Below are 23,370 nucleotides of genomic sequence, written 5' to 3'. Positions count from 1 at the left end.
AACCCTCAGGCTCTTGCTTCCCTCTCTGGGTTTGGGGGTCGTGGGAAGAGCATGCGGGAGCTTAGCTGTTCCTTTTTCTAAAGGAACTGGAGTGTGCTGAAAAGCCTGTTTTTTCCAGGTTCTGCTGTGAATGGGAACATAGAATCGGAGCCCCTGGAGTCGAGGAAATAAAAAGTAACCCCTTCTTTGAAGGTGTTGACTGGGAGCATATCAGGTACCCACACTGCGGTCCCGTGTTGAGTGTGTGCGTGCCGTGGGCGAGCGAGGGCCGGAGCACACCTTGGTGCACGTCGTCCTTTCCTTCTAACTGTCACGGGGTTCTGGGGATCAAATCAGGTGCCAGGCTTTGTGGCAAGGACCTGTACCCACTGAGCCATTTGCTGGCCGCAGACTGGGTCTCATGTAGCCCAGGCTGGCCTCCTGTGAGGTACATAGCAGACGGTGATCTTGAACCCCTGGTTCTCCTGCCTCTTCCTCCCAAGTGCTTGGATACAAGAATGTACCACCATCTGTGGGTTACAATTCCCATAAGAGACCATCAGCAAGCTAAGTAAAGGGAGAGAGCCCTTTTGACTCTTAGAGTCTTTCGCTGTGGTGAAAATGAGGATCAGATGAGTCGGACCTGCCTGCCTGCCAGGCCACAGGACGCAGCTGGCCCAGCAGTTCATGACAGCAGAGTGAAAGCCTGGCACGGTGAAGGGCGTCCAGGGGGAACAGGCCTTTGCTCTTCCCGACCTCTGTGCCTGAGGGCCTTCGTCAGCTCCCGTTACTGAGGTGGGAGGGGTGGAGTTCAGAGGGCAGGGAGGAGGCATGGCCTGGGCAGAAAGTGTTCTGCCGTTTTCTACTGTAATTGTGTTCTGACTTAGATCTTTGTCTCTCTGAGGTAGTGTCTAGTCTAAGCTACCCTGGGACTCACAGTCTGCTTTCTGTGGTCCCTACTGTGGCCAGCATCCTGGTAATTTTTACCTTTCTGCTGGAATCCGGGTAGAGACAAAACTGGGCTGCTTGAAGCTGTTTCCTTCTGGGATGGGTGCTTCGATGCAGGGCTGCAGCACCCTGGTTCTTCCCAAGTGCCGGGGTTAAAGGCCCACCCTCATGCCGGCCGTCGGAGTGACCAGCTCCAGTGGTGACTTTGCTTGGATGCAGTCGTTTGGCTTATTTAGCATTAGAGAAACAAAATATCGCCAACAGTGAATCGTCCTCCCACGTCAGACAGGGAGGAGTCTTCTGAGAGACTCGGTCAGTATCCTGTGAGCATTCCATCTATGGTCACTTGGGCATGTCTGTCCTTGACAGGGAGAGACCAGCTGCCATATCTATTGAAATCAAGAGCATCGATGATACCTCAAACTTCGATGAGTTCCCGGAGTCTGATATCCTGAAGCCCACAGGTAACCCCCTGGCTGCCGCTGCCGTCTCAAGCGTTGCAGCAGCCTGCGATCGTAGGCTGATATTTCCCTATCAGAATGTGGAGGGGAACTTCTGGGCCTGTGTAAGTATGTATCAGTCCCTACATGGGGGGACTGCTGAACGGATGGCCGTGTGGGTCTGGTGAGCTGTTTGAGCTGGCTGAGAAAACCATAAACTGCTCTTCTGTTACTCAGATTACAGGCTATGTGAGCTGACATGACAGGAGCAAGAAAATAGAACGTAGAGATCATAAGCGAGCAAAGTAGAAAACTGGCACAGTGAAGAATAATCCTGTGTAAACGGGAGCTGTGCTGTTCTTCAGGGCCTGGCTGTCATTGAGGTAGGGCAGTGACTCAGTCTCACGTCTGTTTCTTTGCCAGTGACCACAAGTAACCACCCTGAGACGGACTACAAGAGTAAAGACTGGGTCTTCATCAATTACACATACAAGCGCTTCGAGGGCCTGACAGCCAGGGGCGCCATACCTTCCTACATGAAGGCGGCCAAGTAGAGCTGTGCAGGAGCCCTGGAGGGCAGAGTTCTCTGAGCAACGTTGGTTTTCCTCGTGCGCTCTTGAAAGAACTTCCAAGAATTTGGTAGAACCATTACTGCGTCCTAGTCAAGTCTCTGAGATGTGATTGTGAGTGGCCATTCCTCCGTAATGCACCGAGAAGCAGCTGAGAGGACAGATAAGCGTTTCTCCGTCAGCCATAGCAGCCGCTTGCTTCTTCTGAAGCCCCACGAGCCAGTTTGGTAGGTGGTGTACGGAGAACTTGATTTTCCCAAGTTCATCAGAATGGAGGGAAGACCAGCCGTCCACCGTGCCGAGCTCACACACACCGAGTACAGCCAATGCCTGTGCTGTGTGCCACCTGCCAAGCCCACCAAGTATTTTTCTCTTTATAGCTGAAAATTCTGTAGTTAAAGAAATAAGGCAATAATGAAAGTCCTCGTGAACAGCCCAGTGTGGCAGAGGAGCGAGCTCCATCTCCCCCGCCTCGGCCGGTGCAAATGGCTTGCACAGCCTTCATTCGTGGTGCACTTTACCTATGGTACCAGGGCAGAGACCCTGACCCACTGACCTGTCTTCCCTCCGAAAGACTACGCTGCGCTTCTGTTGATGGGAGAGGTACCAGTGCGATCCTTGATCTTACAAAGCCCACAACACCACTGGGCACTGCCAAGGAGTTTGGACCCTGTGGACAACCCTCACTCTGTCTCCACGGCTGTCTGACGTGACCTTGAGGCACATGGGCCTCCCAGCAAGCAATACCCGCGGATGCTGCCAGAGCAGCCTGACCTGAGGAGCAGGGAGAACCCGCTGGAGCTCAGGCGCTGCCGTGCGGGATCCCACAGCCTCCTTGGAGTCAAGGCAGGTCCAGCCCGCTGAGTCCTTGAGCTCATTCCTCAATCCATGGTGCAAACGTGTTTGTCTTAGCATTTCTCTAGCCCAACTTTAGCCATTTTGCCTTGGAATCATGATTACAAAATTTTCCTTTGCAGATGCCTTCCCGGGGCATTCTTGTCCCTCCACCCACAAGGGTGGCCTGCAGCTTGGGCCGAACTGGCCTCTGCTGTGGTGTTCTCTCCTGAGAAACACTGAATTTAGCACAAAGTGCCTTCTCTGTCACGGCTGCTGCCACCTTTAGGAGACTTTTGCTGTGTCAGAAAAATGTGGAGGTTCCATATTAATGCATTACTAGAGTTTGGTTTTAAGTGTCGGTAACTGTTAAAGCATTATTTGCACCTGTGTGGTAACTTGCAGTGTCATTGGCCAAGCTACAACTGGGATCGGCTCTCTGCTAGTCCTGAGATTGTGAAGGTCAGTTTGGTCCCAGCTCAGCCATTCAGAGAACAGAATATAAGACTTAAAATTGTAAGCAAAACTGCTTTGAGTTTTCATGTCTTAGATGAAGAAAAAGGAATGTTAGGGAAGTCTTAACTCTGGGTTAAGGGTGATTGATGTTCGCTCCTTAATCCTCCATTCAGAACCTGCTAATGCGAAGGAGATAGAGGTGCCTGTGCGTGGCTCTGTGCTCTCTGTGTTCATGAGCAGTTGAGGTCCTGATCCCTGTGTTTGCAGAGTGTGTGGTGAGCATGGGAGAAGTAGTTGAATAGTGGTAGTCCGCGTGGTGGGGGATGGTTCGTTTTGGGGGGAAATGTTCACATTTTAACTATTCAACTTTTGAATAAACTGTGAAAATAATAATGGAACTGTGGTGGTTTTATGTGTTGTAAAGTTGATTGCAGCTTGAAATACAAAGCAGAACACTGGTGGCCATCCCCACTCCCTCAGTCCAGAAACACTGCACCATCGTCTCCATGCAAAATGCTGTTGTCTTGGAGCTGTGCTGTACCCACTTTGTGCAGGAACTGGTATGCAGCCCCCCTCCCTATACTCTACCTCAGCGAGGGCAAAACACTTGCTGGACAGAGATGCCATCCAAGACCCCCCATGCTTACAATGGGGCACTCCCCAGACCTACACACAATGTATGTATACATGTAAGGGTCCACGGGACTAAATGGAGGTCATCAAGCTTGCATAGCAAGTGCTGTTACTTGTCAGAACTTTAAAAAAGTGATTCTTAGCGCTTGCCTAGGAAGCGCAAGGCCCTGGGTTCGGTCCCCAGCTCCGAAAAAAAGAACAAAAAAAAAAAAAAAAGTGATTCTTATATGTCGGTGTTCTGTTTGCATGACGTCTGTACTAAGTTTTTGCAGTGGTCAAGGAGTCTAGGACCTCGATCTCCTGAAGTTGGAATTGCGGTTCACGACCTGCTCTGTAGGTGCTGCAAACCACACCCAGCTCCTGGGGGAACAGCTGCTGCTCCTCCCTGCTGAGTCATTTCTGCAGCCCACATTACTAGTTTTAGACACATCTGTGTGATGCAATAGGTGACCTCTGCCACTGGTCACTAAAGGTGGTTCTTCCTGTTTGAACTTGGCTTGCTGCCAAACTCTACGTTCGCTTCATTGTCTTGTGTAGGACCCACTAGGTTCTCAGTAATGCAGTCCAGACCCTGGGGATCTAACTCACACCATCACCCTTCGGAGGAGTGGCTTTTACTTTGCCATAGATCAGAGCTGGCCAGTCCTCACTGCACCAAGTCCTTTTTGATCTGGTTCATAGGACTTCTAAAACCTGGGACCTTTTCTCAGTAAACAGTCCAGTTCTGGCTGGTACCAAGTGATCTAGACCATTTCAGTATATGCCCTACACTAAAAGCTTTTGGAGGTACCCGTTCTCATGAGCATCAGCTGAGGGCAGGCAATATCTGTAACACCCACCACACTGTCTGAACCCCTGGATGCCTATGGGGTGGGCTGATGGCAGAGGCTTTAACAACCTTGTTACTAAATGAGCCAAGGACTTAGTGTAAACTTGACTACACTAGGGCCAGGACAGCGATAGGAGCCAGAAGTCCTGTAGACCCTGTCATTGTCACTCATCTGAAACAAGACGAGACCACAGAGGGCTAAGCTCTCGATGTTCCACTGGATTGAAGTGTGAGCTCTCCAATGGTAACTGAACTGGAGGTCAGCCTAGGACAGCAGGGAGGAGCAGCACGGGCAAGCCTTAGCTCAGTCTGTGTCCTAAGGGAGAAACCCACTTCCCTGGCCAGCAGGCAGTACCCTTTAAATTCACTGGAGGTTTGCTTTGTGATTTTCTTTTCTATTAAATGACAAGATACACAAATAAAAATACTTTATTATAGAAAAAGCATCCCATACACAGGATTCCGTAAACACTGGTAGGTGAACAAGTGCAACTTCCAAAGTAAATAAAATGTAAGAGGCAAAATCCACACATTGCCCTTAGGGGAGAATATAATTCTCCAGATTAGAAGTCCATCAGCAGACACTGGAGTGGCTCTGCCTCCTAAAAGGGCAGCAGTATCCTCCTGAGCTCGTTGCACTGACCTCAGAAGTCGCTGATGGCCAACACTAAAACTCTCCACTTGAGTTGAAGCCTGTGCTCGGAACATTTATTTCCCTAAGGCACATTCTCTGACTCCGAGAAGATGCCCCTTCCTGGATTTCCTGAAGAGCACTCGGGCCTGTACACATCAGACATTACACAGCATCTCCTGAGGCGCTGGTTAAATGACTGGGTTACCCACTTCCCTCCTATCTTCCTCAAATTTTGCCATCACCCCCATCCGTTACATTCTAACACTGTGCCCCGTTCACCAACTCCTGGTGCAGGCGTTCCCTATCAGCTCCACAGACTGCAACAGCAAGCAGGTCCGACCTCAGGCTCAGCCTTATCTTTTATCTTGTAAGATTCTCAGACTCTGAGGTTTAATGTCACCGTTCTCATAAGACTTTCTGTGCACAGCCAGCTTACATATCTAGGCACTTACAAAAGACACTGAGCCCAAAATCTTTTTATGAGAAAAATCCTCTCTGTCACAGTTAGTAATCAACTCCAAAGACAACTGTAACCCAGCCCTTGGTCCTGCAAGGTCCCACCATTAAACAATGTCCCAATTTGGGGCCAGGCAATGGTGGCTCACACCTTTAATCCTAGCACTCTGGAGACAGAGGCAGGTGGATCTCGAGTTTGAGGTCTGGCCAGCCTGGTCTACAGAGTAAGTTCAGGACAGTCAGGGCTACACAGAGAAACCTTGTTTTGACCCACCCTTCCCTCCCCTCCCCCCCAAAAAAAGGAAAAAAGAAAAAATGTCCCAACACTGAGAACAGTAGGCAAGACACCAAACGACACTGAAAGGTAAGGGTGGGGCTGAGAGCACACAAAGCTTCCCTCTACACAAGAGCCCATGTCCCAAGCCTTTCCTTCAGTCCCCCCCATCCAGTGTCACTGGAGCGGTCTTTAGACTGCCTCCTAGTCAAACCCCATGACCGGAGTGTTTCGGGGTTAAGACCTAGGTCATAAAAGGCCAAAGCCTGGGGCTGGGGATTTAGCTCAGTGGTAGAGCGCTTGCCTAGGAAGCGCAAGGCCCTGGGTTCGGTCCCCAGCTCCGAAAAAAAGAACCAAAAAAAAAAAAAAAAAAAAAGCCAAAGCCAGTGAACCAACTACAAAGGACACACAAAGGATTGTGCTCACATCTGACATTACACACAGCACACACACAGTGGCCATTGAGAAACAGGAGGCACCACTGACCCTGGGCTGGACAGCTGCAACCGTGTAGCACCAACAAAGTCACCAGACCTGGCCTCGACCCGAGCCAAGCAGCTTCACAGGTGACCTCTGGATGCGCATAACCTGAGCTCATTCTGGATGCCGCCTCGCCAAGACGCCAATGTCACTGCACAAACTGGAGCCGCTTAGTTACCCTTCAGTTCTTTTCTGAGCAAGGAAGATCTCACACCATCTCCCACCGTGATGCCACAAGCACAGGACACTGAAGCACACGTGTTCTTCAACACTGGAGAGCGCTTCCAAACCTGATTCTATTGCCGTCAAGCAGTGCGCTATACAGGGCCTTCTGGAAGCCAAAGGTGATCTCTAGGGAGCTTGAAGGAGACAGCTTATGACCACCTATGCTGGGAAATGCCCAGGGTGGAGGACAGGTTCAAAGGTCACCTTCTACCAGGAAGAAAGATAACCGCAGACACTGCTGTCTGGCTTGACTCTGCAAACGACCATGGAAATGTCAGAGGAAGGACTGGGGAATGACCTGGACGGCCATCTTCCACACAGGGAAGCATGGACAGATAAACTAAACAAGGCCTGACCTGATTTGGGGGATGACCACAGAGTATCACCTTCTTACTGTGTTCCGGTTGCTAATGGCCTGTGGTTTTTTGTTCTGTTTTTTTTAAAAAGTGAGCATACTGGTGTGAGAGCCCTGGGGCAGCACCTGCCCAGCTCACCAGATGCCCTCCCCCCTGGAGCTCAAAGGATGGCAAGCAAATCCTCAAGGTATCAGTCTCCTACCACACCCACAGTCACGCGCTGTCTCTGGGGACAGGTACTTGGCTTCCTGCCAGAAGAGGGTCCGGCTGGCCCAATCTGGAGCCATTCTGTCACCTCATTTGCAAGTTTCACTTCCAAATGAAGCATCAGGCTGCACAGGCACAGCCCTGGGTCACTGCTCTTCCAGCCGTAGACCCTGTCTTGTGGGTCAGTTTGCTCCTGTGTTAGTGAAAAGCAGCACTGAGCTGATGCTCTTGGGAATTCCTTTCACACATTCTATCCAGATGGCATCTGGGTGCAGTGCCCAGGCACCGCCTTTCACCCACCCTGGTACACAGCCCACACAGGTGGGCACACCACCCCGGCTGTCTCCTCTGACGTTTGGTCCTTTGCTATTGAGAGCTCTATCTGATGCGAAGCCACCCACAGATGGAGAGTAGGCTGCTGTGCAGATGTGAGGCCCCGCCCACGTCCTCTCCCTCAGTTGTGCAGAGATTCAACGGAGCACCAGACCCAAACGGTTTCTTTGCCAGGGCTGGTAAAGCCGACTGCCTGATTTCCAGAGAGCTTCTTCACCCAGTCAGAGGCGGGCCCAGAAAAGGGCACAGTCATGACTCGGGGGGAAGGAGACAGGAGGAAGCATCTCCTAAGGGTGAGAAACCAGAGGGCAGGGAGGCCTGGCTGGGGGTACCCACAGAGAGAGCTCCAGCAATGGGCAGATGCCGTCTGTTCCTAATCTTGAAAGTCATTCGGAGCCATCTGAGCAAGCGGCGCGTTTAGCCGGTCGAGCTCGTCCACCTGAGGCGGGTGATGCATCATTATCTCCTGGTCTTCCAAGACGTCCTCTCCAGCGGCCACCAGATTAGTGAGGGATTTGCTGCGGACACACTGGAAATCCACATGGCGACTCTTTCCTTCCTCCTTTTCCCAGGACATCTGGATAAAAGGGCGCTGCACATAATTGTAGATAACTTCAGACCGCCCACCAGGCCTCCTCTTGATCTTTTCTTTACAGGTCGGGTAACCTGCAATGGGAGAGCGCACTGTACTCACTCTGGCAACTGTACCCACCCTACCATCCACCTCCAATCCAAGGACAGCAAGAGAAGCTCTGTGGCAGGTGACTGGTGCCCTCCCAAGGTCCCTCTGTCCCTAGAAGGCCTGTGGGAGTAACAGGGGCTCTCGCCCTGTTAATGGAGAGGGGAGAGAATTTACTAACTTGGAGAGCCTTTCATTGTTGGACACCACCACAGGACAAAACTTCACAGGGCACAGGTGCTCTGCAGCCTTTCTAATGTCGTGTAGGAGCCAGGGTTAAGGGAAAGGAAGGAAATGTAGAATGTTTACGAGAAAAACACAAACTGCCAAGTACCCACAAGGGACTCCCAGAGACCAAGACGGAGGGTCTAGTCCAAGCAGCAGGCTAGGCAGGGAGTGGGCAGCCAGTGCTGTGCGCCAGGATTAGTTCCCAGCACAACAGCGCGGCAGGTGCCCAGGCAGGCCTGCTCCATCCCCAGGCCTCACAAAGAAGGCAAAGTGGAAAGGAAAGGCAAACTAACTGCAATCCCTGAGGCAGACACATGGAGGATGACATCTGTGGACAGTGGGGCCACAGTGAGACTAGCAGGGCACAGGAGCCCAGGCTGCATCAATGCCTGCCCCCAGCAAGGCAACTACCCATACGTCCTCTGAGGGAAAACAGACTCAATTTTCTCTTAGGAAAAGACAGATTGGAGAGATGGCTCAGTGGTTAAGAGCACTGACTGCTCTTCCAGAGGTCCTGAGTTCAAATCCCAGCAACCACACGGTGGCTCACAACCATCTGTAATGGAATCTGGTGCCCTCTTCTGGTGTGTCTGAAGACAGCAACAGTGTACTCACATAATAACATAAAATAAATCTAAAGAAAAAAAGACAAGAAAGACTGTCACTCTAGTTTCAGCCTGCCTGCAGACTGCTATGCAGACCAGGCTGGCCCAGAGTCCCGTGAGGGACACTTGGGCCACACCTCACTGCTTCAACTGAAGAAAAGGCAAATGCAGACCTCAGGACCAACAGCAAAAAAGCAGGCGGGCCCTCCAGTAGTGGGGTCTAGGTGCGCCTGTTCCCAAGGCTTCTGCAAGCCAAGTTCAGAGGAATAAGCTGAGGCCAGAAACTTGCCCTATCCTTTAGTTGTATAACCCGAACACTGGCCGGGACTTTTTATTTTATTTTTGTTTTTTCAAGACAGGGTTCCTCTATGTAGCCCTGGCTGTCCTGGAACTCACTCTGTAGATCAGGCTAGGCTCAAACTCAGAGATCACCTGCTCTGCTTCCAGAGCGCTGGGATTAAAGGTGGGCCCCACCACTGCCCAGCATGGCTGGGGCTTCCATACCTTCAATTCCAATTCGAATGTTCTTCAGGCCTCGCTCTTTCAGCACAGTTTTAGCAACATCTCGATTCTCGATGTATTTGAAGAATCTGTAGAGCTTGGAGCTGTAAAGAACTGAAACAAAACAATATCCAGGGTTAGTCACAGAGGGAGGAGGGAGGTGACAATCAGTACGGAGCTGTGTAACCCATGAGGACGTCTGGCCTGTAATACTCCTCCCCATCTCCAGCATCCCTAATGCTGGGGCTCCTGGCATGTAGCATCTATCAAAATTAGGAGAGCACCACAATTTTTGGCATTCTATGTCTAGGAATATCCTATAGTGATGTGCAAAATACTGTTTAAAAGTCATCACCCATCTAATATTCACATACATAAATACCTACACGCACACGCATACACACACGCACCACACACACGCGCGCGCACACCTCCAATGTCCTAGCACATTGGTGGGTGTGTGCCTCTGTGCCAGCCTTGCTTTGTTTGCTGCTGTGCCCTCCGGGGCTGGCCGGCCCATGGGGTTCCAGGGATCCTGTGTGCCTCCCATGACACTAAGGACCTCTGGATCAGACATGTGCTACCTCGCTCACCCAGCTTTCTGTCGGGTCTTCAGATTCCACTCAGGCCCTCACCACTGCGCACCAAGTGCTTTTCTTATGAGTCAACTTCCCAGTCCACTTTTCAAGTCTTGAATTATTACCAAGTCAACAACATTTAAGTGAAGTGGAAGAGAATTTAACTGCCAACATCAGTCTCTGACCATGGCACCCACTAGGGGAGGGGAGGTCCCAGCAGAGGTTAGGCCTGCACTGCTGGTTGTCCCCTCCAGGTGCTTGTGCCCGTCACTGTCAGTGCTACTTGCACTGGCTCTAGGTACTATTTTCTGTGGGGGGTCCTACTTTGGGAATACTCTTCCCCCATGGGTGGGGGGTGGTCTTCATCCCAGTCCACGGAGTCCTCGTCTGTCAGCACAACGATGTGACACTCTCGCTCGCCTTTCTTGGCACAGCCCACCATGATGGGCAGAATCAGTTCCTCGAGGTAGTGGTCAAACTGCTTGTGGGCACCATCGTTGGACAGCTCGTGCAGTAGAGCACCTGGGGAGAGCAGGGGAATGAACTGCTTCCTGTCCATACAGATGCTGCTAGGTAGATATTTAGCCCACAGCCATCAGAGAAGACACACAGGAAGTGGCACACTAAGTCAGAGTTTCTGCACCATGGTGATAACTAGCGTTACCGCAATCCTTTCGTCACCGACAGACACTCAGTACCCCTGCCTGCCTGTCAGAGTTGACACCATAGTCCTTCCCAAGAGCAAAGCAGTAACCAGAGCCTGGTTGGCCACGTTAGACTTCACGCCCTTTATTTCCAGCCTCCACTTCCCGAGCACTGAGATTACAGGCGCACATGCCTTGTTCACTGTCCGCTGACAATGCGACCCTGGGTCTCCCTCCCATCTATCAAGTGAGCTACCCCTCAGCCTCTTGGAGACAGCGTTGCTCTGTGGCCTGTGTCGTGGGCACTAACTCCTGATGATCCTCCTGTCCTCTGAGTGCTGGAACGATGCTGTGAGCCACCCCCCACAAGCCCTGACGCAGGAGCAGCAACGAGTCACTCAGCGGGACATCCACCCGTGGCAGTTCTCAACCTACACGGCACACCCTTCACTCCTGACGGGGCAGGGAAGTGCACTGGCCCAATGTGGCAGGCAGCTGCTCCATACTCACTCAGATCCTGACACCGGATAGTGTTGAAGTCAAAGTTAATGCAGAGATAGTCGCAGGTGTCCCTGAGATCTGGGATGGAGATGCCATCTGGACAGTTGATGATGCCAGTTTTGTAATAATCCTGGGAACAGATGAGAAGGAGCAGTGTAAGTAAAGAAACACATGGAAACGACTCCTGTAACAGACCCCGTGCACTCCGACTGCACACTCCACTGAGGTGGCAGGATTCTGAGGTGGCTGGCGAATTAGATGACAAAGCGGCTCTTGCCTACCCAAGTTAAACAGAGCTTGACAACCCACTGAGCTCAAGTAAGGGCTTACAAGTTAGATGCGGGAAAAATAAAGCAGGGAAGGCAACGACTGGGCAGCAGAGACGCATCAGAGCCAGTCCCACAGCTGGGCAGTACTTAAGGCTGCAACACGCCAGCATGCACGCCGTGGTGGAGGACAGAGAAGGCATCGCAACCACATACCAGAACTGTGCGGAACACAGTGGCGCTGATCCCTTCTGCGATCTCGTACTCTCCCTTTTCATTGGGCCGTGTGAAGTTGTATTCTCTTCCTGGCCCAAACATCCTGAAAGACACCAGCAGCAACATCACCTCCTCCAGCAGGGTCCTGCAGAGGCAGCTTTTCTCCTCCTCTCCCATACAACATGGCCCTACTCTCTTGCAGTGTAATTTAAACGCACAGCCCTGGGACCTGATGTTCCTCAGAGGAATGCACACCTCAGCAAACTCCTTCAGATGAAAGGAAGAGAAGGAAGCATTGGTCTGCAGAGCAGACACGATACATAGGCAACTGCAGAGGAAGCTGTGGAACCTTCCCCTCTGTCCCAAGAACTTGTCAGTGGAAATCAACTCTCCTGGCTGCCTGTGCCTTTCCCCTTGTCCTGCCCAACACATCACTCGCAGCACCCTGAGCTCTGCCTTCACCATTAATTTGTAAAGGGAATCTGTGTGTGTGGGTGGGGGTGGGGAGGTAGGGGGTGGGGACTCTCAGTGCATTCGCTCCCAGTCTCTCCCTTTAGGAATCAGTCCACAGGAATCACCCACTCCAACAGGCTAGTGTAGCCATGGCTTTTGGACAGCTCTGAGGCTCCTCTGCACCCTGACACATCTCTATGAGGAGGTCTGTACCACTGTCCACTCAGGATCTGCGTTACATTCCCAGCACCCACACAGCAGCTCACAACCATCTGTAACTCCAGCCCCAGACATCTGATCCCTTCTCCTGGCCTCTGCAGGCACTGCACATAAGTACCACACAGACATACCTGCAGGCAAGACGCCAACACGTGTCAAGAAAGAGTAAACCAGCAAGAGACCAGGGCTTTAGCTCAGTAAAATGCTTGTTTCCCATGCACGACAGCCTGGGTTCCCAGGTTCAATCTCCAGGACTACTAACCATACCCTGCCTTCTCCACCCCACCCTGCCCCACCCCCGCAAGAAAATGGGTGGGAAACAAAAGTTTTTTCTAGAACAGCATCATTGCTCTTGTGCCGTGCGGATTTCTTCTAATACTGTTTTTCACAGAAGGAAAACAGAATACGACTTAGGTCTCAACTTAGCATCTCTGACCTTTGCAGCCCAGAGCAAGACCGTGTGTTTACAGAGGGCAGCTGAGGTTCAACAGCTCCTGCGGCTCCTTCCCCACCGCTGCCACAGAGCACAAAGGGAGGACAGTGAGCAGTGCACTGAAGTGAAGGTTCGCATGGGCTGCAAGGTCAGAGAACAGAGCACACTCACGAAGAAACTGTCATTACCTTCCCAACATGGTATCCGGATGAGCAGTGAAAATTTGAGGATTTACCACAAAACGGGTGCCGTCCACAAGAAGTGTCACTTTCTCTGGGGCCTGAGAGCTACCTCCAAAGCCTAAGCCACCACTTCCAGACCTCTCTGGAACAAGGAAGGGCTCTCGGCTCCGCCTGCTCCCACTCTGGAAGCAGGAGCCCTTGTTGTCTTCAGGAAGTGGCATTATGTGAGGATGCTGAAGGCTTGCGGCTGGCTGAGGGGCTGAGTCAAGTGCAAAGTCTGAAAGATCAGACAAGAAACCAAGTAACCAAAGGGCCAAAGTCTGAAGAGAACCGTCTGCTCTACAACAGCAGCCAATGAACAAAACCTGAAGCCACAGATGTTCACAGCTAAAACCACTAGCCTAGGGCAACTAAATCAAACCAGACACTTGAAGGCCAGGCAGGTCACTGTGTTTGAGGCCAGCCTGGTCTACAGAGTGAGTTCTAGGACAGCCAGGGCTCCACAGAGAAACCTTGTCTTGAAAAACCAAACCCAAACAAACAATTCCGCTCACAAAACTAGAGTCTCAGGACAGATCCTGGCAGCTTCGTCCTGAGTGTGTGGTACAGGGTTGGGGGAGCTGAAGGCAGAAACACCCACTTTAAAGCAGCTTTAATTTTAAAGTAAACAGAGCATAGAGGGAAAGATGGACGGGAAGAGCAGGGCTGTGTGGTCGCCTAGCAGCCTCCCGCCAGCCCAGTCGCCAGTCCTCTCCATCTGTGAACGATACCTACCCTGCTGTGTGCGTTTATTCACCTGACAGTTTTCTTTAAGTGTCTGTGGGTGCCTGAATGTCCGCAAGTGCCCAACTAGGCCGGAAGAGGGGGTCAGACCCCAGAACTGGGAAGCAAACAAGCCCTCTGGAAGAGCAGGAAGTGTCTTTGCTGAGCAATCTTTCTAGCCCCATATTTATGATTTTTGAGGCAAGGTCTCACATAGTCTAAGCTGGCCCTAATTCACTGTGGAGCCAAGACAGCGTCTGACCTGAGCTAGTTAGAGTGACCCAGCACCCTGGGCACACAGTCCTGGGGACGGGAGCCAGAGCTCTGTCTCTCAGGGTCTGTGTTCTGTCTACTGTAGGCTCAGCTACAGCCCCAGCACTGCTGTCTGCTATTTTAGGGACCTAGTACTACTGTGTGCCAAAACTCTTACATTTTTATTCTTCAAAGCTGCTTTTTTTGTTTTTGTTTAATTTGCCAGAAAGAAAGTCTTTACCTAATTCATTACTCTTCCTAGAAATGTTCAGAAGAAACCATTCTCACTGTGTTAGAAAATTCCCAAACACCACATCAGCTTCTGGACTGCCACGCCCTGCTGTCCAAAGCAAATGCATGTAGCTAGATTTACTCTTGAGATCTCATCTTTCTGTCCTATCAAAAAGCCATTCTCTTTAGTCACTTTTGAGACAGGGCCTTGGATAGCCTGGGCTGCCTTAAACTAAGGCTGAGGCTGAGGCTAGCTCAGAGCTTCTCTCTGGTCCTTATCCCGCCCTCCTAGTGGTGGGATTACAGCATGTGACACCACATGTGGTTTACACGGTACCAAGGACCAGCGTGTGAATATCAAAAGGGCTTCTCTGCTGGGCCCCAGAACAGTTCACCTTCAGTGTGCAATTTGCCTTCCATCTCTAACAAACAAAACATTACCTGTAGACTAAAGACTTGTTTTAGAATAAATTTATCTAAAATTTGTACGAAGCACAGGTGTACAGGAAGCCAACTAGATGGCCCAGTGATAAGGCACTTGCCGTGCAAGCCTGACAACCTCCATTTGAGTCCCAGAGCCCTTGGAAAGTGAAGTTGCCCTCTGGTCGCCTGTGAGAATGTGAATGCTACAACGCAAATAAAACTTTATTAACAAGGAGCCGTTGCTCAGTTGATAAATTTACTTAGCATGCATAAGGACATGTGTTCGATCCCCAGTACTATGTGAGTACTGGAGAAGTGGAGGCAGGAGATTCAGAAGTCTAACATCAGGTGTGAGGTCAGCCTGGGCTCCCTGAGACCTTTTCTCAAACAAACAAACAAACCAAAAAAAAAAAAAAAAAAAAAAAAAAAAACCCAGCCCCCTCACACACACACACACACACAAAACTCTAAATCTTAACAAAAAATAAACTGTAGTCAAACTGGACTATTTTGTAATATTATGGTCTAGAGAGATGGCTCAGCAGTTAGAGGCACTGACTGCTCTTCCAGAGGACCTGGATTCAATTCCCAGGTGGTGGCTCTCAACCTTCTGTAACTTTAGTTCCAGAGGACCTGACACCCTTTTTTTTGGCCTCCAAGGGCACCAGAAATAAATACAGGCAAAGCATTCATACACGTAAAAAAAAATTAATACATATACAAATGTTTGTGTCTATACTCAGTAAACGGTGGTTGCCTTTTTAAATTTATAGGCTTAAAAATATTATAAAATGTTCAGCCAGTTAAGAATTAATAATTGAACCCAGTGTGGTGATATATGCCTTTGATCCCAGCACTTAGGAGGCAGAGGCAGGTGGATTTCTCAGTTTAAGACCAGTCTGGTCTACAGAGTGAGTTCCAGGACAACCCAGGGTTACACAGAGAAACCCTGTCTCCAAAACAAAAAAAGAAAAAAGAAAAAAGAAAAACCAAACCAAAAAGCTGAGCTCCAGTTTAAAAACAAACAACAATGGTTAGTTAAGGCCACCTGGGAGTGAGGCTGGCTGCCGCGCGGCTGTCATCACAGTGCCCAGGAGGCAGAGGCAGGAGGGCTGCTGTGTTCAAGAGCCTGGTCTAGAGTGCACACAGGCCAGCTAGCAGGGTTAAGGTTCCACTTAAGGGCCTGCCCACAACTATCAGAGCTGTCTCTCCACTAGCACCTGGATCCAGCAGCCCTGAGGAAGGGCGACTATGAACATTCTGTTCACTCCCCATTCACAAGTAGAACTTCCCAGGGGGGGGCGGGGGGTCTCATGACCAGGGCAAGGTCAATCTGTCTCCTGGTTCCAAACCTGTCTTACACCCTAACACCTAGCGGACAAGAGATGTTGAAGGGAGATTTTTCTAGGGTGGTCATCAGGATACACTGTGACAGGTATGCTAAGCCAATTAACTCAATATATGCTACAGGGTACAAAATGCCTGGATATGAGAAAGCCCCCGAGTTGCTGTACCTTCATTCCTGGCAGCTAGGGGATAAGTGAGACTAGGAAGACCAGAGGACACCAAGCTGCTGCTTTCTTTCTCTTGAGTGGCAGCTAAGGTCTCATCTCCTAGGAAGCTGAGCTCTGGCTGCAATAACCAGTCGCCATCACTGCCCTGGTGAACATTCATTCTTAGTCAGAAAGGAAGCCTGGAAGACAAGGAATGTGTTGATTTAGAAGTCAGAAAACAGGCTCCCAAGGACTTCCATGGTTTACAGTGGTTGGTAAAGCCATCTGGACACTGGTGGATCTAGGCGGATTTCTACCAACTACTACGAATCAGTGCAACTCGTGACAGGGAACGTTTTTAGTTTTGTTTTGAGATGACTCTCTTCATAGTCCTGGATGTTCTCAAACTCAGAGATCTGCCTCCCGAGTATAGACCTTAAAAACATATGCCACAGGGTTGGGGATTTAGCTCAGTGGTAGAGCACTTGCCTAGCAAGCGCAAGGCCCTGGGTTCCGTCCCCAGCTCCGAAAAAAAGAAAAAACAAAAAACATATGCCACTGTGCCAGGCTACTTACATGAATTCTACATATTAAGCAGTAGAACATAATTTGGTGTTATTCATGCCACAAGTCAAGAAGTGGGAAGTTAGCTGAAAGTCTGTTTAAATGGCGTATGCATGTCTGCAATGATTAAACATCAAAACATCACAACCACAGCGTACTAAAGTGAGTGGTGGCTAACACAGATGCTCAGGACATCTATAGCAACTCTGCCCTGAGGCTTAGGGGACATCTCAGAAGGAGGATGGAGAGAGGCAAGACTGGGAGGTGAGCATCTCTGTGAAATGCGCATATCAGCCAGACGTGACTGTTGTATACATGAATAGCTGTGGCTCACCGCACCAGCCTAAACCAGCTAAAAATTACAGCATGGAGTGGGGAGATGGGTCCCATACGCACCATGCACCACGGGCATCTCTGTGTAGGCTCAGAATGTGAGGGATGAGATGGGGGAGTTGCAGGAAAGAGTGGGAGTGAATACGATCAAATACATTGTGTGCACGGTGAATTTTTCAAAGACTATATAAAGATAGTAACAAAAAGGAGCTGGAGAGAAGCACAGTTAGGAGTGCACACCAGTCTTACAGAGGAACCCGAGTTTGCTTTGCAGCACCCACACTGAGTGGCTGGCTCATCTGTAACTCTCTGATGCCCTCTTCTGGCACCTATAGGTTCCTGCACTTATGTGCACATACCCACACAGACACCAGCAAGTACACTTAATTTAAATAAGTTAATAAAATAAGTGAACATTGACTTTTGCTGTGTAAGTTCTCCTTACCTTCTCTTTCTACCTTCTAATTCTTACACCTGCCCCTAAATGCCACCATAAAAATCACAGTGGTTATGGTGCATGTTTTTTTTTTTTTTTTTTTCGGAGCTGGGGACTGAACCCAGGGCCTTGCACTTGCTAGGCAAGCGCTCTACCGCTGAGCTAAATCCCCAGCCCCACAGTGGTTATAAAGCCACCTTTCCCCACTAGCAACCTGCAATCCCTCTGAGGTGCACACACATGGACACACACAGACAGGGACACACACACACACACACACACACACACACACACACACACACACACAGAGTAGTCCTCAAGACTGATGAGGAGAACCAAAGCCGGATTCTTACCGCTGTGTCAGAACACAGACACTTTATAAACCAAGCAGAGAACTAGAAAGTGCGGACGCCAACAGACACATGAGCCTCACGGCGCTATGGGGGAGGATCCTGTTAAACAGTATATAGGATCCTTTCCTGTAGCCTGTGTTTCTAGTGGGGAGCCTGAAGAAAGAATTCAACAGGAATGCTAAGCTCTCTGTAAGGAGCGAGACAGTTAACAGCTAGGTTCTTAGTCCATGCTACCACAGTATAAAGTCACCATCAGCAGCTCAGAAACGAGGACACACGGCTGTGCTCTGATAAAGTTGTTCATGCACATGGCCATGAGTAAACAATAGAGAAGATACAGCAGATCTCCACAACTCGATCCACACATCTCACCCGAGGCTACAGAGCAGAGTTTTCTTTCTTTTTCTTTTTCTTTTTTTTTGGAGCTGGGGACCGAACACAGGGCCTTGCACTTCCTAGGCAAGCGCTCTACCACTGAGCCAAATCCCCAACCCCCAGAGCAGAGTTTTCAAGTGATCTCACGTACCTGGTTAGAGCTGACCAGGCAATATTGCCTCATCCCTTTAAGAGAACCGAGACTATAGCTATCTCTCCCGGCCAGTGTGACAGAAACTGGCTACAAGTATTGGAAACTAGGCAAAATTAACCTGGGTTTGTTTTGTTTAGTTTTTAAAAGGGAAATCACAACAGAATGTAGGAAATATTTTCAACTCAGTGACAAACTACAACACAGACAAGCTTCCGTCAGGATAAACCCCAGTGCACAGAATGACCTATAGCTTTATCCCACCCATTCGAAAAGAACCAAGACGGACAGCAATATCCTTCTCAATGCCAAAGAATAGCTAGGAAAAGAAGTAAGGCTAGAGATTAAAGAGAAAGAAAACGTTCCAGGGCTGTCCCACACCACAACCCCAGCACTTTGGAGCAGAAGGGACAAGTTCTAAGTAAGCCTTGAACACAGTGAGGTTCTGTCTCAAAGAGAGAAAAAAAAAACAGACTGGGAGGGGTGGGGGATGTCAGTGGTAGAGAGCTTACTTAACATGAATAGGCACAAAGCCCAGGTCCCATCCCCAAGCACCACAGACAACAAAAGTTCAACTAGGAAAAACTCAGGGGGCTCCACAGGTAAAGGCACTTGCCCACGCTGACAACTTGAGTTTGCTATCAGAACCACAGGGAGGAAATCACCTGCAAGATGCCCTCTGACCTCCACATGCAGACTGTGACATGAGCATACACGTGTCCCACACACACAAAATGAATGTAATAAACAACTTCGTTTAAAAAAAAAATCAATACCGAAAGAAGTTAGCACTTAGAAACAGATGAAGAAAATCGAAAAGCTCTCTAAAACTAATCAAGAAAAAACAGTGGTAATGGTTACACAACTAAAAAAAAAACAGTGGTAATGGTTACACAACTTGTGACAACGGGCTGTTAGCTGAGAGCACTGGCTGCTCTTGCAGAGGACCTGGGTTCTGTTCCCAGCACCCGCATGGCAGCTCACAGCAGTCTGCAACTCCTGTTCCAAGGGACCTGACCTCACGCCGAGGGAAGAGCACACACGTGGTAAAGGCTCGGCACATCACAACTGCGACACAAAACCACCAGCCAATAAACCCGGTCGGTCTTGACCACAGAGGCTCCAGCTGCTCAAGGCAGCGTCAGAGTCTGGACACTGACTGCACACACAGGCTAACTTCCACGACCCAGCCTTTACGAAATCTTTCGAAAGCAAATCTCTTACAGCCAGTTTGCTTCTAAGCTCTCGGACTGTGTAAGCCTGCCTCTGCCTGCTCTCACTTGTCCTTCCTGACCTATCCAAGCTTCCGGGATTCATCTCAGCACTGTCAGCACCAGGCTCACAGTTAGAATACACATCTTCAACTTCCCGTGAGACACTGGCATATCAGTCTCTCCATCTTCTTCACCTTTTTATCTCTCCACTCAGCACCACTTCCTTTCTGAAGCGTTTAAAGGATAATCGAGTTGGAAAGGTTAGACCAGGAATCCTCCTCTTACCATCTCGGACTCTTCTCTGGAAGCGGGGAAGAGGGGTAAAATAGAGCATGCCAAGGACAAAACCAGTGCCTCACACCGGTGCAGTGAGGAGCAGGTGCTGTACCGCTGAGCTGCATCCCTAGCCTACCTTGGAGTCTTTACCTGAAACCTGAGAGAGCTCTTCTAGGAAAACCTACAATGTGCTCCCTTATCCCTTAAGCTTCCAATTTCAATGACTGGCTTTCCCATAGTAAATCGTTTAACACCCAAACAGTTCCCTTTGGAGTCTCACTCCAGTCAGCCACGGAAGCTTGGGGAGATCCCACTTATGACACGTGGGAAGCACGAAGGAAAAGAAAAAAATCAGGAAGCTGGGCACACCATTTTGTAAGTCATCTACACCAACAAAACCCGTAAGTAGCCAGACATCCAAAGACACCAAAGCCAAGAAAAACGTCTGAACCTCATGGCTAACTTTAAGATCACCTGTGGAGTGTACTTCAAGAGACATCGAGATGTAGAAAACACTTTCCGCAAATGTGGGGATGATCCAACCCTCATTTCTGCCTGACGGCAAGGGAATCCTGGGCCATATTTGGGATATGTCTCCAAAAGGACTTATTTTCAGTCACTCTGTAAGATAGGTATCACTGTAGTTAGTGAATTCATACCCAGAACAACTAAAAGCCGGTAAACACTACTGATGTTGCACATCCCAGAGAATCAGAGACCTCCAGGCTTCGGGAATTACCCGCACACCCTGGCTGGAGAGCTGGGGAGAGCTATGACCTAATGGTATATGCTCAGGCTCCCATGATCCTATACCAACAGGTTTCTGAGAGAAGCCAGGCGGGTTGGCCTGATCCAAGCCATCTGTCTCCCACCAAGGCAATAACAGGATGCAGATGAAAGCCATTTCCTGCTCTCATGTCAGGGCTCCAGAAAGCACTAACCTTTCTCACACAGCCTTCGGAGTCAGGGCTTTCTTGACTCCTCCCTGCTTAGGTACAGGTCAGGAATGAGGCAACAGAAAGAAAAGATCAGACAGTTCTTAAAATTCTCAGGCCAAGCTAATCGTGGTTTCCTAAGGTCTGGTTCCTGGCTTAGCAAGGCAGCCCAAGTCGGGTCGGTGCCTGCCAACATTTCAGACTCAGGGGCCCACCCCACATTTCTAGAACTAATTTCTGGGAGCCCTGCTGGAGTCCTGCAAAACACGTTTGAGAAGTGCTACTCCAGATTTTTTGTTTCTTTGTTCTTTCTGAGCGGGCTTAGCGTTCTAATTCAAGAATCGTCAGAACTAATACCATTCCAACACTTTGGGAGATCATTTAAAAAGAAATCTCAAACCCCTAGGTAAATAATGGCCTATCGGCGGACGGACACCGTGTAAAGGGCTCAGACATATATATTCTTAAGTTGGTTCCTTGTCTGTTAGTTCATTTGCTTAATTCCCACTTAAAAGATTCTGTCTACTTCAAAATGGTAAATCGGCCCAGTCCAGGGATGTTCAGAAAGAATGACAAATTCCCACAAAGGGGAGGTATCCTGACGGCGCAAGCATGACGACACAGCCTGCTATAATAAAGTTCTTATCTGCAAGGAAAAAACCACTCCCGGTCCTGCACTCAGCCTGGGACGAGACAGAGGGGCGACAGACTCGACAGAAGGTTCCAGAGCTTCGGGGTCAAGCGCGACCAACCTTCCCCAGGCTTGGTTACCGGTGGCCCCGCGAGGTCGGTTGGCCCGCTCGCCGAGCTTCTCCTTTCTCCTCTGGCCCGGGAGGACCCTGCGCAGGGCCTCTCAGGCCGCCGCGTCGCGCCCGCCGCCATCATCAGCCCGCGCCACCGCCCGCCAGGCCGCCCAGTCGCTCGGCACTCACCGGCCGCTGGCCGCCGCGCTGTCAGTTGCCGAGCCCCAGAGCCACCGCGGGTACCCGCCAAGCTCCGGCCACCCCGCTCCCCGGCCCCGGCCCCGGATAGGTGGCTGAGTCACGCGGCCCTTCAAAACAAGAGCCCCCGCCCCCACCCCGCGCGGGGCACGCCGGGAAGGTTGCGTGCACGCCCCGCCCCCGCCGCGTACTAGGCCGGAAGCCCGGGCCTCGCCTACTGGGTTGGCGGGACCGCGCCACACGGCCGGGGCGGCCCTGTAATGCGCGACCTGGTCGCTTGCGTTCCATCCCTAAAGGGCTAGGATGGGAAAGTGAGCTGCAGACTTGATGGGGAGAGAGTCTGGGGAGCCCCCGGGACGCCTGATACAGGAAGATGAGCCTCGCCTTTGTGTGGCGGATGGATATGGACTGCAGAAAGACTGCATCAAAAAGAACATCAAAAGAAAAGATAAACGAGAAAGGGAAAACAAAAATTGCTCAGCCTTTGAGTTTCACGGAACAGTCTGCTACAGCAAAGCTCTACAAGTCACCTGGAAGCAAACTATTAGAAAGCTGGTTGGGTTCGTCGCAGGCCGGCGTCCTGTGAAACGCACAGGGGAGGAGGATCCGGGTTTCATCTCTCACTGGTGGCTTTGGTGCTCCAGAAAGTTATCAGACCAGTTGATTACACAACGATTGCACAAATTTCTAATTTTGGGTGTGTTGTTCTGAGGTTTTGCTTGTTTTTTTGTTTTTTTTGTTTTTTGTTTTTTTTTTTGGTTCTTTTTTTCGGAGCTGGGGACCGAACCCAGGGCCTTGGGCTTGCTAGGCAAGCGCTCTACCGCTGAGCTAAATCCCCAACCCGGTTTTGCTTGTTTTAACATTTCCTTTTTCCCTCTCCTCCTCCTTGGCTTTCCGCTCTAATACATGGCGTGTCCTTGTTTTGTTTTTTGAGACAGTCCCCTTTATCCCAGGTTGGCCTTGCACCTCTGATCCGACTTCCTCCACTACCATAGCTGGGTTTTGCAGCGCTCGGGTGCATCCTGGGCCATCATTCTCCCAGTTGAGCTGCATCTCCAGCCCCATGTTTGGTTTGGTTTGTTGAGATGGGACGCCACAGCCAAGTATGACTTAGGACTCCTCATCCTTCTGATCTCCATCTCCCAAGTGCTTCAACTACTTTAAAGCCGTCCTTGAGCACCAAATAAACTAATAAAACCACACAGAAAAATACAGGAAATCCCTGTGTGCATGGCATTAATCCTAGCACTTGGGAAGTAGAGGCAGGAGGCTCAGGAAGTCAAGGTCGTCCTTATTTGACCCATGTTTCATCTGTGGTGTGTGTGTTCACTTCACCAATCCCTGAGGGAAGCCAGGGAACGGTAAAGAAACTGAAGTCAAAGACTAGACTAAAGGGATACTTACTAGCTTGTTCCCCCCGGGCTTGCTTAGTTTTCTGATAGAGCCCACAGGCACCTGCCTAGGGGTGGCACT

At 50.2% G+C, this 23,370-nt stretch overlaps 2 protein-coding genes across 15 annotated transcripts in view; one reads left to right on the top strand and one right to left on the bottom strand.

Moving 5' to 3' along the window:
- The window catches only part of Stk38 (serine/threonine kinase 38), a 34,735-nt gene extending 31,116 nt beyond the window's left edge, over positions 1-3,619 (top strand). For 4 of the 7 annotated variants that reach the window (XM_063279224.1, XM_063279223.1, XM_063279227.1 and 1 more), the window contains one exon: positions 119-3,619. In XM_063279224.1, the coding sequence (XP_063135294.1) occupies positions 119-554 (436 nt within the window). In that variant the 3' untranslated portion in view covers positions 555-3,619. The remainder of the gene's footprint in view (positions 1-118) is intronic. The other 3 variants (XM_006256139.5, NM_001398991.1, XM_063279225.1) reach the window with 2 other exon arrangements.
- Positions 3,620-5,101: 1,482 nt separating this feature from the next.
- On the bottom strand, positions 5,102-22,062 carry Kctd20 (potassium channel tetramerization domain containing 20). Of its 8 annotated transcripts, none has more exons than NM_001399470.1 (8): positions 21,889-22,016; positions 16,341-16,519; positions 13,165-13,435; positions 11,872-11,974; positions 11,399-11,519; positions 10,569-10,766; positions 9,670-9,780; positions 5,102-8,319 (listed from the first exon to the last, which is right to left on the bottom strand). In NM_001399470.1, the coding sequence occupies exons 2-8, from the start codon at positions 16,498-16,500 to the stop codon at positions 8,027-8,029; spliced, it is 1,257 nt and encodes a 418-aa protein (NP_001386399.1). In that variant the 5' UTR covers positions 16,501-16,519; positions 21,889-22,016; the 3' UTR covers positions 5,102-8,026. The 8 variants fall into 8 exon arrangements, with proteins under 8 accessions (NP_001386399.1, NP_001386400.1, XP_038955175.1 ...); NM_001399471.1 differs by lacking the exon at positions 21,889-22,016 and adding an exon at positions 21,709-21,847; XM_039099247.2 differs by lacking the exon at positions 21,889-22,016 and adding an exon at positions 21,728-21,750.
- Positions 22,063-23,370: the final 1,308 nt, after the last annotated feature.

Source organism: Rattus norvegicus, chromosome 20 (genome assembly GCF_036323735.1).
Source record: "Rattus norvegicus strain BN/NHsdMcwi chromosome 20, GRCr8, whole genome shotgun sequence".
Classification (NCBI taxonomy): Eukaryota; Metazoa; Chordata; class Mammalia; order Rodentia; family Muridae; genus Rattus; species Rattus norvegicus.
The sequence above is the reverse complement of the archived record's forward strand: the minus strand, read 5'-3'. Positions and strand labels throughout refer to the sequence as shown.

Bases quoted from the DNA above. Each gene is read 5' to 3' on its own strand.
- Kctd20 (NM_001399470.1), bottom strand. From the start codon at position 16,500: ATGAATGTTCACCAGGGCAGTGATGGCGACTGGTTATTGCAGCCAGAG. The intron at 11,975-13,164 runs GTAATGACAGTT...GGTGTCTTTCAG, and splicing joins CCGGATACCATGTTGGGAAG to GATGTTTGGGCCAGGAAGAG. The intron at 9,781-10,568 runs GTAGGACCCCCC...GTTTTGTTTCAG, and splicing joins GGGGGAAGAGTATTCCCAAA to TTCTTTACAGCTCCAAGCTC.